General features: G+C 38.6%; 1 protein-coding gene across 1 annotated transcript; it reads left to right on the forward strand.

Moving 5' to 3' along the window:
- Window positions 1–3,239: 3,239 nt before the first annotated feature.
- LOC141588317 (uncharacterized) lies at window positions 3,240–4,678 on the forward strand. The gene is made up of 4 exons (XM_074409763.1): window positions 3,240–3,555; window positions 3,763–3,937; window positions 4,059–4,343; window positions 4,447–4,678. The coding sequence occupies exons 1-4, from the start codon at window positions 3,240–3,242 to the stop codon at window positions 4,676–4,678; spliced, it is 1,008 nt and encodes a 335-aa protein (XP_074265864.1).
- The last annotated feature ends 8,540 nt before the right edge of the window (window positions 4,679–13,218 follow it).

A 13,218-nucleotide genomic window follows, 5' to 3' on the forward strand; every position in this document is an offset into this window, starting at 1 on the left:
ATATACTCATATATAGTCCAATATTAGAGGATCATGTGGTTCATTGAAGATAACACTGGAGGTGTTAAGGGAACATAAATTGCTTGCTAAATTAAGTAAATGTTCATTTGGGGTTCCTAAGGTGGATTATCTGGGACATGTGAATCTCTGCTGCTGGAGTTGCAACTGATCCTTCAAAAATAAAAGGTGTGATGGATTGGCCAATTCCTAAGAATGTTAAGGAGCTGAGAGGATTCTTAGGGCTTACAAGCTACTACAGAAAGTTTGTCAAATGTATGGCATTATTAGTAAACCTCTGACAAACTTATTGAAGAAGGATGGGTTTAAATAGTCTGAAGTGGCTACTCTAGCCTTTAGATAGTTACAAGAAGCTATGAGTCAAGCACCTATACTTGTACTACCAGATTTTACAAGGGATTTTATAGTAGAAACTGATGCATCTGGTGTAACACCCATAATTTCCATAATATATTTCCTTAATTTTATTTTCCCATATTTCATATTTTATTTCTTCTGGGAAAAAATCCGTCTTTTGTCTTTTGGGCTCGTTGGGTTCGAAACGAGTGAAGACCCATTCTTTTCTTGGATTTCACGTGTGGTTTGGAGTATATGGGTGAGTTTTGGGCCTAAGCTTAGAATAAACCCATGAGCTTTTCTATAAATAAGAAGGGAAACTAAACCCTTACTATTCTTTTCTCATAATTCTCACAAAACCCTAAACCTAAATTCTCTCCTTATCTCCCTCCCTTGTGCCGCACGTTTTTCCTACGCCTAGGGTTGCGTGCGCCTCCTTCATCGTTCTCTTCATCATCTTTCGTGCCTAGATTGATCTTACTCTTTGGATCTATCTATCCTCGTCGTAAGTTTAATGTTTTCGCGTAGTTTTATAGTTTTATAATTATCGTTTAGTATTTTAATTGAGAATGTTTCCCGTCGGCACGTGTGGTGATTCAATAAAGGCGTGGAGACTGCACCTGGAGAAGACATCTATATCGTGGAAGACGATCTCTAGGGTTTAATTCGCTAAAAAGGTAACTAGGTGTTTCTCTTTTAATTGTGTTTATGCCAATTGATGTAATTAATGTGATTTTAATGATTGATTTGTATGATTGGTTCATGTTTGGTTGTTTATTATTATCATGTTAATTATGTTTTCACATGTTTATATATTTTTTAATGTATTAATTATATATCATATGTTGCTTATGCGTTAAATATGGGTGTCATGAGCGTAATTAGAGTTTACGAATAAACCCTAATAGCGGCATGATAGGCGGCCAAGAGTTCTCTCCAAAGTTATAGCCAAAGCTAGTATAACCTTGATGATGATTCAAGTGTTACAGCTGAAGTTAGTATAACTTTGGGTTGTTACTCAAGTTATGGCTGTTTGAGTTATAACCTTGGAAATATGAATTCAAGGTTATAGCTGAATCTACTATAACATTGATGTGCGAGTTAATGTTATAGCTGGAACAAACGTACCCCGAGATTTACGATTCAAGGTTATTGGTTGGAACTAGTATAACTTTGAGTTTCGTGTCAAGGTTATGGTTGAGGTGAGTATAACTTCAAAGGTATTTATTGAAGTTATAGTCGAGGCTAGTATAACCTCACGTTTAGAGTTCATGTTATGGTTGAGGTTACTATAACATTGATCTTTAATATTTGTTTCATAAGTAGAGTTATACCCAGTGGTAGTATAACATTGTGTTTGCTTATGTCTTTGGTTACTCTATTCATATGATAAGTAGTACAGTCGATTACACTGTTCTATGGTTTGAGTCGTGATGTTTTTTCATGCATTGTTGGAGCTATCAGCTATACTGTGTACTTATTATTTGGTTGGTTGTATAGATGACGATAGTATCAGTTATATACTATCGGAATGAACAAACGCTACCCTTTGGGGATTCTTATGGTCTATGGTCGGGGGGTAGAAGAGGCAGTTTGTTATACGCTTTGTTCCCCGAGTGTCATTCGGTGTAGCAGAGGCAGTTCGATATACGCTTTGTGTTTCACCGAGAGGTCTGGCCAGGTCTTAGGCATGTGGGCAGTGGCGCTACACATAGTGTGGATGCAGTTCGTTATACGGTCCACAGTGGATGTAATTCGTTATACGGTCCATACTGATTATGGAGGCAGTTCGTTATACGCTCCATATCTAGAGGCAATTCGTAATACACTCTAGTGGTTAGAGGCAGTTCGTTATACGCTCTAATGGTGTTCATTCTATACACTGTGCTTGTAGATAGGGGTAGTTCGTTATACGCTCTAGTGGTTGGAGGCAGTTCGCTATACGCTCCATTAGTCAGAGGCAGTTCGTTATACACTCTGAGGGTTGATTGATTTGGTTATGGTTACATTAAGTTTGATTGTCCTAAGTTTCTACATGGTGTCGTAACATGGGTTGTTATCATGTGTCGTCTCATGTGGTTTAATTTGGAGTTATTAATTAGGTGGTTGTCCTAATATGTCCTTGTTTGATGGTAAGTCGATGTTAAGTCTTCATGAGTATAGATGGTCTCACAAGTTTATTGGTTTTGCATTTCAATTGTTATTGATTGTTGGTTATATTCAATTGTTGTAAACATGACTGGGAGAGCATCTAGTTACTCCCGACTGCTTGTCGACCCCCCATTCTCAGGTTATTCAGATGGTTTGCTATTTGGGTGATATCTTGCTGAGGAAGTTCTGTGCGGCGAGATGAATAATGAATTAGGACCTTGCTTTATGTTTTGAGAACCTTTGAATAATGTATTAGTTTGGTTTTCGGTTTTAGTATCGATCCGGATTTGGGCTTGGTGTTTTCGCCACCTTGACCTTTTTATCAGTATTATACTCTGATATTTACTTTATATTACGTTTTTCCTTTGTTTTAAAATTCGGGTTGTTACATCTGGCTTGGGAACTGGAGCAGTGCTAACTCGGGGATGACATCCAATAGCCTATCTTAGTAAGGCATTGTCCATAAAACATAAAGCTCTATCCACTTATGAGAAGGAGCTACTGACAGTGGTGTTGGCTGTGGAGAAATGGAGACCATACTTAGTAGGAAGACATTTTGTCATCAAGACAGATCACTTTAGCCTGAAATTTCTTTTGGAGCAAAAATCACTAGTTCCTTCCAAAGCAAGTGTTTACCTAAATTACTTGGGTTGGATTATGAAGTGGTCTACAGGAAAGGCAAAGAAAACACTGCTGCACTTTCAAGAGTTTCTGGAGCATAGCTCATGCCTACTATGGTAACTCAAGTCAGATCAGATTTGTTACAAAGGGTACAGATGAGTTGGCAAGATCCTGAATGTGATCAGGTAATTCAATCTTTGATAAATAATACAACCACTAGTAAATACAAGTGGAATGATGGTCAGTTTATCAGAAAGGGAAGGGTAGTTGTAGGCCCTGATCTTGCATTGAGACAAGAATTGCTAACACTAATGCATTTATCATCTTTTGGAGGCCATTCTGGGGTACATGGGTCATATAAGAGGCTGAATTCTTTGTTTTACTGGAAGCATATGAAGAAAGATGTCAGGAATTTCATAAGGAAGTGTAGTATTTGCCAGTAAAACAAGCCTTTATTACAAGCTCCAGCAGGTCTTTTGCAACCATTACCCATACCTGAAGCAATTTGTGTGAATATATCCATGGATTTTGTTGAAGAACTACCAAGGTTACAAGGAAAGGACACAATTTTGGTGGTAGTGGATAGATTGAGTAAATATGCTCATTTCTTCCTTTTATCTTATCCATTTGATGCAGCTACTGTGGCAAAAGTTTTCTTCGAACAAGTGTTCAAATTGCATGGGAATCCTGAAACTACCATTAGTGATAGAGATAAAATATTTCTGAGCAAATTTTGGCAGGAATTATTCAAGTTACAGCATGTGGAGTTGCTTCACATGCATACCATGCGCAGACTAATGGGTAGACAGAGGTGGTGAATAAATGCTTAGAAACTATCTCATGTGCATGAGTGGTGAGAAGCCCAAAGAGTGGGCAAGTTAGGTGCCTTTAGCTGAATGGTGGTACAACACTAACTTCCATTTTACTACTAGATTTACCCTTTATGAAGTGGTATATGGGCAATCACCACACCTACATGTAGCCTATGTGAGTGGTGATAGTCTTGTTGCTGTACTTGATATGAGTTTGAAGGCTAGGGAAGAGTGTATTACTACACTCAAATTTCATCTAACTCGAGCTCAATCCAGGATGAAGAGTCAGAGTGACAAACGTAGAACTAATAGGGTGTTTGACATTGATGATTTGGTTTATGTCAACTTGCAGCCTTACAGACAATATTCAGTGGTTTATAGGTCATGCAATAAACTTGCTCCAAGGTACTTTGGTCCTTTTGAGATAATTGGAACGATTGGAGAGGTTGCTTACAAGTTGGAACTTCCTCCCCACTCTAAGATACATCCCGTATTCCATGTATCTCAGCTTAAGAAACATCATGAGAATTCCTCAAATCATAGTTACTCTACCAGTCTTGGATGATAATGGCTTAATTCGTGCTGAACTAGTAGCAGTGTGGGAAAGGAAGATGATGAAGAAGGGCAATCATGTTGTTGTTTACTTACTCATACAATGGTCTAATGGTTCACATGAAGATGCTACATGGGAGCCTTATGATGATATAGAAAAGAGGTTTCCTGAATTCCAAATTGCATAAACTTGAGGACAAGTTTCATATTAAGGGGAGCGGTTTGTAACAGAATTTCTGTTACAATGGCCACGTCTGCAGAAGCAAGCTGGCAATAGGCTGGAGCCTGGAAGTTAGTCTCTAAGAGTAATCTTGTTCTTGAAGCTAATACAATTCAATCTTTCAATCGAATTCCTTTCTTCAATTTAGGGTTCCTTTGATTGATTTGCCTTATGTAATACATTCTCGGATTAAATCCCTAAGTGTATTACATAGCAACAACCGCTATCCCTCACCCCAACGCCAACGACGCTTTAAACAAACCCTAATTAAATTAGTTTAAATAAATTTCTTAATTTGATGTAACATAATTAATAAAATTAAAAATTAGGATTATTACTCAATCAATACGAGAATTAGCATCCATAATTGTGTAATTTGACGAAATTGATTAATTTTGTTTTGTGAGGGAGAGAAATAAAGTTTTTTTTTTTTTGTAGGCAAAGGGCATGCTATGGAAAAATAATGAAAAAAATGTCATGAAATAGTAAAACCTACCCATGAATGAGCAATTACATCTTTTGTCCAAATTAATAAATTTGATTCATTTTAAATTTAGGCAAAAATGTGACCATTTTTAACGTATTAGTTTTACACTAGTTTAGATCCCGTGAAATATATGCACGGTATTTATAAAATTTTACTTTGTAGTGTACTCCGTATTATTTATGGATTTTAAATTGATAATTCACTTATTTTTTATGTTTCTCAATACTTTATTTTAATTTGAGGAATAAAAATTAAAATTGTAGAAATTTAATGAAAGTTTTCTTTTTACCGAGAAATTAATGATATTATTTTTAAAATATTTTTACTATTAACATTTTTTGTGCAACTTCTTATCACCAGTGAATTTTGATGTACAATTTATTTTTATTTTTTAAAGTATACAGTTTTTTTTATCATATAATAATGGAGAAAAATTTATGTATAATGTGAAATAATATAGAATGTTTTAAATATTAAATTTATTAAAAGATTGTGCCATTAAAAGATTGTGAGATAATATATGCTAAAAATATTATACTTTATTTTAGGAAATATTATTTAGACGGGAAAAATAAGATTTAACTTATTCATTTAGAAAATAGGGGAATATATCTAATCATAAAATAATCACATATAACCCGTCTGAAGGCTTCGACGAAAATGATCGTCTGAAATGAGGCCTATTAATTTGCAGCCTAGGTAGCACCAAAACGGACACGGACACAGACACGACACGGACACGTGATACGGCATCTCATGAAATTTAGGACACGGGACACGCTATTTAAATTTAATAAAATATACTCCCTCCATTTATCTAATTTCTTCCCATTTCTTTTTGCACAATAATTAAGAAAAAGGATTAAAAAATGAAAAAGAAATGAAAAAGTAATAAAAGTAATGAAAAATTAATGAAAGAGGGATTAAAGAATGATAAAGTAATGAAAAAGTAATGACAAATAAGGAAAGAAGAGAAATGGGAAGAAAATAGATAAATTGCCATATATGGGAAATGGGAAGAAAATAGGTAAATGGAGGGAGTATATTTTATGGTTATAAATAACGAATGATTTTATTTTTTTAATGTATTTGATATTAAATTTAAATAAGTGACGGTAAACTTTGACATTGACTATAACTAATTCTCATTTTTCAGCCAAACCCATCTTCTAATCAATCTTTTTTGACATTTTATTGCTCGTCTAAACTATAATATGTTTAGGCAGGTGTCCGACGAGTGTCGGGTGTCCGGGTGTCAGACACGGTGTCGGACACGGGTCGGCTACTTAGGAGGAGTGTCCGTGCTACCTAATTTGCAGCTAGTCTTGCTATAGACGGATAATCCGTCTATAGCTAAAGACGGGTCAAATAGCTTGAAAGTGGTGACATTTTTTGCCCCTACCATCCCACTTGTTGCTTGTCCTATTAGGAATGTGGTATTGTATTTGGCCCGTTTTTAGTTATAGACGGATATGTGCCGTCTATAATGAGATTTTGTGATTAATTTATGTATTAAGGGATGCACGCCTAAGGCTTAAACTTGTACCAAAAACAAAAGGAGGAGTTGCGGGAAGGACAAGATGGGGTGTTAAGGATACTACTCCCTCCGTTCAACTTCACTTTTGTATGTTTACTTTTTGCACGAGTATTAAGGAGCGGAATAAAAAAATTATAGAAAAGAGAATGGTGGTGTGTTAAAAATGTTAAAAAAATATAAAGGTGAGGTTTTATGGTGGATTAGTGTAGGGTATGGATGATATTTTTTGTAAATATGGAGTGTGAATAAGGATAGAATGGTCATTTTCTTAGCCTAAAAAGGAAACATGTAAAATAAAGTTGAATGAACGAAAAAAGAATACATGTAAAGTGGAGTTAAATGAAAGGTGTAATTTTCTTGAATGTGGGGTCCTAGTGCATTGGACCTTTTAAGCATTTATTTTTAATGGTAGGCCCAACTGTAGGACCAGCTCCCTTATCTTGTTGTATTCTGGTCCTTGCAAATTGCCTTTTGGGTTGGATCTCCTATTTTGTTTGTGCGATTATGATAGATGCCCTCTTTAGTCTTTTACCAAGGACAGCCATTAATTGGGATCACCGTTAAAATAAGAGCTACCATATTACCACTAGCAATCTTTTAGGTCTTCCTTTAAGGTCTTCCTTTAGACGGCTTATTTCGTCTAAAGGCTTAAGACATGTTCTATATGACCATTTTTATGGTTAGATGATGTTATTTTTAAATGGTAGCTGCAACAGGAGTTGAGAACCATGTCAATCAGGATCAGGCTAGCTCAGGCAATTCAGTAGAGGCAACCTTGATTCAGGCTGGTTCAGATGGAAAAATGTGGCATGTTTCGACTCTCTCTAAAACGAAGAGAGAGCTTTTCCTCTCTTTTCGAGAGCTTCTTTCCTGCAAATCTCTTCAGTTTTTCTTCTCCTCTCATCTTCTTTTTTCCTTCCCAAGGTGTTCTGTCAGCTCAAGAAGTCGAAGGGTATTGGGCTGGGAACCTGTGGTATTACACTTTTCGTATTAATTTAACTCTACCTACCTGCAATGATTGGCCTAGAGTGATTTTGATTGGGCAAATGAAACCCTAAATCCCCTTTCTGCATTTTTGGGGGTTTTCTGATTTAATCAATTCATCCTATTCTACATTCCTACCTATCTCTCATCATTGTTGTTTTGCTCATTTAATTGGCTTTTTCAACCCTAATCTTCTGATTGCTGATCTTTGAGCTTCTTTCCCGTGTAAATCATTCCTTAATATCTCAATAATTACTCTGCAGCTCATTTAATTGGTGGTTTGTTGCTTTTTGTTTTGCCCTTCGATTTCCCCAAATCTGCTTTGAGGTGTCAATTAGGATTGACGTCTCATTTCCCCTAATTCCCTTACCACTATTTAAACTCATCAAATGACTGTGGGTTTGCCATCACAGTCATCTCATTTCGTTTCCTTACGAAATACAAATCCTAAACAAAATAAAAATCATTCAACTAAGCTTAATAGTCCTACTACCCAAAGTTTAGCAATGGATTTTGAGTATCAATTTGGAAGATACAATCCGAGTGTTGAGGGGGAGGGCAGTGATGATCATCATAACTTTCAGCATCACAACCAGAATGCTCATCAACCCTACCCTGAAGCTACTTTCAATCCCATGAATCCTCTTCATGCCAATGTCTGGCGATATCCAAGGACGGACGGGGTTATTAATGTGGACCCTGCTGAATTAGGTAGGTCAAGGGAGTTTTGGGGGAACTGTATTCTGGGGTTCATGGTGGATTATCGTCTGTTTGAGGCTGAGAAATTGAATGATATTATTTCAAAGAAATGGAGCTCCAGTTGGAAGATTACAGCTTTTAAGATGGGGGAGGTGTATGTTTTTCATTGTGAAGATGTTGAAGATTTAGAAGGGCTTCTGGCAAAAACGATGGTGACTGTGGACGGTGCTGTGATGGTTCTAGCAAGGTGGTATCCTGATACGGTACTACGTACTGTTAGGTTCCCATTTGCTGAAGTATGGGTGAGGGTTTGTGGATTGCCTTTTGAGTATCTCAATATGCATGTTGTCCAGGTTGCGGGTAAGCTTCTCAGTCACCAGTTTCAGGTTGAACCATTTCATTTTGTGCCTGAAAATGACTACTTAAGAGTTAGGGTCTGTTTTAAGTTAAATGAACCTTTGATGCCGGGTTTCTTCTTGGCTATGGAAACGGGTCATCTGCTTTGGGTCCAATTCAGGTATGAAAATGTCTTCAAATATTGTGTTAAGTGTGGGAAAATAGGACATAAAGGGGCACAATGTAGAGAGAGTTTGGTGTCTATTGTGTCTGGTATTGAGAGAATGCTTGATAGGTCTGTGGAAAAGGGTTTTGCTGTTTTTCAAGCACACAGTAATCACACCATGTTTAACATGGATCTCAGAGCTATGCCTTCTACGACCAAGTTCTTATCACCTACGGTTAGGGTGGGAAATAATAGGCAAAGGACTGGGCAGAGAAATAGGAGGGAATCACAAGAGAGATATGTTGATTATGACCTAGGGATCACTGCTGGAGGAAGGGTTACTCCTTGTATAAGGTTTGCAGTAACTGCACAACCTTTGCAGGCCCTGTTGTTTTCAGAACTGGACGAGGAGTGAATGGGGATGGAGAGGGAGTAGGGCAAGAGGGAGGGCAGAGAGATGTTGATATGGGTGAGGCTCAGGGGATAATGGAGGAGGTGACAAGAGCACCTAATTCTGAAACTGTCATTGCTCCTGCTATACCTATCCAGGATGCTGAAATGCATCATGTTGATGACCAGAATGTAAGGGTGTTGATTTCAGGAGCGGGGGGATGGTTGGATGAGGAGGATGAACATCATGAGATGTATCACAGTGCTGAGGAAGACTTTGGTTAACATGTGGAGGGTATTAATAGGCAGGCTACTAAAATCTTGATGCAATTACAGGAGAATGATCCATATGTTCTTTATGTTGGTGAAGGTAATGTGAGTGGTGTGCTTGATAGGGATTTGAGGATCTAGGAAGCTATCAGTAATAGAGTTGAAGGGGAGGAGCAGTGGGCACGTTGGGATGATGAGCTAAGGGGTTTTAATTAATTTTTTTGACCCCCCTGCTAGTGGGATGCCTATCAGGTACCACTACCCTGATGGGTCTGTTCATCAGGTAGTTGAAGGAACAAATTTGAATGGTTTATATCAAACTGAAGGAGCTGATCAGGGGGCTTTGGGCCAAAATGAGGTTATTATCATTAGTGATTCTGATTCATCCATGTCAGAGGCCCCTGGTAACGTCTCGATTGAGGACCCAAATGCTGAATCAGAGTCTAATGAGGACTCATCTGAGGAAAGGTTTACTGATGCTGTCATTGTGATCTCATCTTCTGAGGAGTCTGGGGCAGAAGTGACTGCAAATCCAGTGGTTATGGGGAGTACAGGTGCAGTTGCTATGAATGAGCAAGAGTTGGAAGATTTTGGCGAGCATGGTTTTGATGGGGAGCCTCCTATTTCCTTGAAGTCTGTTGGTATTGAGAGAACGGACAAGGAGCTGCAGGTTGGGTCCTCTACTTTGCAACCACTCTACTTTGCAACCACTGGAGAAGGTTTTTCAGGAAGCTAGTAGCATGGCTAGAATTCCTCTGGAAATGGGTGAAGGAAGCAAGAAATGCAAGACTAAGCTATTTGATATCCCTGCTGCTGGCTCCAAATCTAAACTGATTGTTGAGGTTTCATCAGGAAACATCTCTGATGGTTTCATGGGGTTGGCTGATGCGTATCATATTTCTGATCTGCAATTGACTCATAGGGAGGAAATCAGGATGGCCAGAAAGAGAAAGTGCAGCACTGATGTTGTGGAATATATTGTGCCTGAGAATGCAAAGGAGTCTCTGGAAAGTGCTAAGGAGTATTTGAGGCAGCTAGTTAAGAGGAGCTGTGAGGGGGTCCAGGATGTCGTTATGATTGATTCAAGTGACTCTTCATCTTACTTTGTTAATGGAGTTGCTGCTGATGATGGAGCTGATGTGTTTGATGGCTTTGCGGAGGTTGGGCCTTCACAACCTCCTCTATCACCATGATTGGTCTTGTATGGAATTGTAGGGGTATCAATAACACGCTCGCCCCTACAATTCTGAAGATAAGAGCGTTACTAGATAGTAAGTATTATGATTTCCTCTTTCTAATGGAGACCACATGTAATGCGAATAAAGTATTCCCTATGTTTAGATCGTTAGGTTTTGTGAAATATTTTGGGGTGGATGCGGTAGGGGCATCCGGTGGTTTATGGGTGGGATAGAAAAGGGAGGCTAAGATGACCCTTATAAGGGCTTGTAAGAACTTTATCGTGCTTTTGGTTAAGAAATATGATGGTCTCTTTTGGTATCTTGTGCTTTTCTATGGTGCCCCGGAGTTAAATTTACGTTCTTCCGTTTTGAGTGAGTTGGATGCATGGATTGAGACTTGTACATATCCGTATCTTATTATTGGGGATTTCAATCAAGTGGATTGTTTTTTGGATAAATGGAGTTGTAGTCAAAATCCTATTAGGGGAGCGAATGAGTTTATTAACTGGAGACTTAGGAATGAATTAATTGATGTACCTTTCAAGGGGCCGAGATACACTTGGTGTAATAATCGCAAAGGGGATAAAAGGGTGTATGAGCGTATTGATAAAGCGTTAGGCTCCAAGGACTGGCTTATTTATTTTCCAAATACGGGTATTAGACACTATCCCATTAAAATATCGGACCATGCCCCGATTGAGCTTGATCTACAACTTACTAAGGGTGTGGGGGAAAAGACCATATAAAATGGATGCTTGGGTGCTTGATCATGATGAATGTTTGCATAGGGATTCGTGTGGCACGGAATTTTGAGGTGGTGGTTCCCGGCTTTTCAAGCGGCTCGAAAGCTTGCAAGGGTACGAACTCGCAAAAAAATGGGCTTTGGATAAAAAGGGTGAGTGGAGGAAGGTTTGGGATGATTTTGACAAAAATTTGGAAGAAGGTATAAATGTGGATATTACTGGGGGGGGGGGGGGGTGATGAGATGTACACATGGACAAATGAGGAAGTTAAGGCTTTTGCGAGTACAAATGCGATTTTCTGGAAACAACGTGCTAAGATGCGGTGGATGGTGAATGGTGATACATGTACAAAGTTTTATTTCAATTGGGTCAAGGGGAGGAAAGGAAGAAATTATATTCATGGTTTAAAAGGGGATAATGGTGTGTGGATTTATGATCACAATCTTGTCAGCTCTGAATTCCAAAAGAACTTTAAGACCCTTTATGCTGCATGTGATGGAAATCAGGATGTTGTGGAGTGGAGAACAGTGGCCTCCTTTGATCGGATCCTTTCACATGTTAAAAGGAGGGTCTCGAATGACGATGCGGATCATCTTATTAAGCCTTTTACAGCTAAAGAGGTACGTGGTGCAGTTTTTCATATGGGGGCTTTTAAGTCGCCGGGGCCGTATGGTATCCCAGCGTGTTTTTTCCAGAAATGTTGGCCTTTGGTGAAGGAGGTAACTAAGGCTGCTTTATCTATTTTGAATTCTGGTCGAGTCTTAAGAGAACTTAATAGAACGTTTATCACTCTTATACCTAAGACTGACAATCCGGAGGGGGTCTCGGACTACAGGCCTATAAGCCTTTGTAATGTTTTCATGCGCATCGTGTCTAAATGTATTACAAATAGAGTGGCAAAGGTTATGGGGTCGCTGCTGAGTGAATCACAAAATGCCTTCATACCTGGGCGTCATATTAGTGATAATATCCTACTTGCCCATGAGACTATTCACCGTATCCTGAGCCATAAAAAAGGAAAACATGGCCGGTGTGCTTTTAAGGCTGATATGAGTAAAGCATATGATAGAATCAAGTGGGAGTTTTTGGAGGCGGTTCTCATTCGTTTTGGTTTCCCACAAAGAATGGTGCATCTTATTATGAATTGCGTTACCACGGTCTCTTATGAGGTCTTATTTAATGGATCTTCGTTACCTCGCTTTCAACCGCATTGTGGGTTGCGTCAAGGTGATCCGTTATCCCCTTTTCTTTTTATATTATGTATGGAGGTGCTTGGAGGGCAGATTGAGTTTGCAAAGGAGGTGGGACTTCTGAAAGAGATCACATTGTGTCAACAGGAGAGACCCATCACACATTTATTTTTTGCGGACGATTCGGTCTTTTTCTTTCGGGATAAGGGACAAGCGGCAGCTAATTTTAAAAGGATTATGGATGATTATTGTGAGGCCTCAGGACAAAAATTGAATTTGGACAAATCTGGAATCCTTTTTAGTCCAAGTACGACTTTAGCAAAGGCTCAAGAGATCATGAGTGTTCTTCGAGTACGATCTACCAACGGTATTGGAAAGTATTTGGGGATACCCGCTGAATTTCAGGAGTCCAAGAAGGGGATTTTCAATTCTCTTCTGGATTATGTCACTAAACGCATCTCTTCGTGGAATGGAATTTTCTTATCGCCTGCAGGTAGACTTACCCTAATTTCTTCAGTCCTATCAAAT

Source organism: Silene latifolia, chromosome 6, assembly GCF_048544455.1.
Source record: "Silene latifolia isolate original U9 population chromosome 6, ASM4854445v1, whole genome shotgun sequence".
In the NCBI taxonomy this organism is placed as follows: domain Eukaryota; kingdom Viridiplantae; phylum Streptophyta; class Magnoliopsida; order Caryophyllales; family Caryophyllaceae; genus Silene; species Silene latifolia.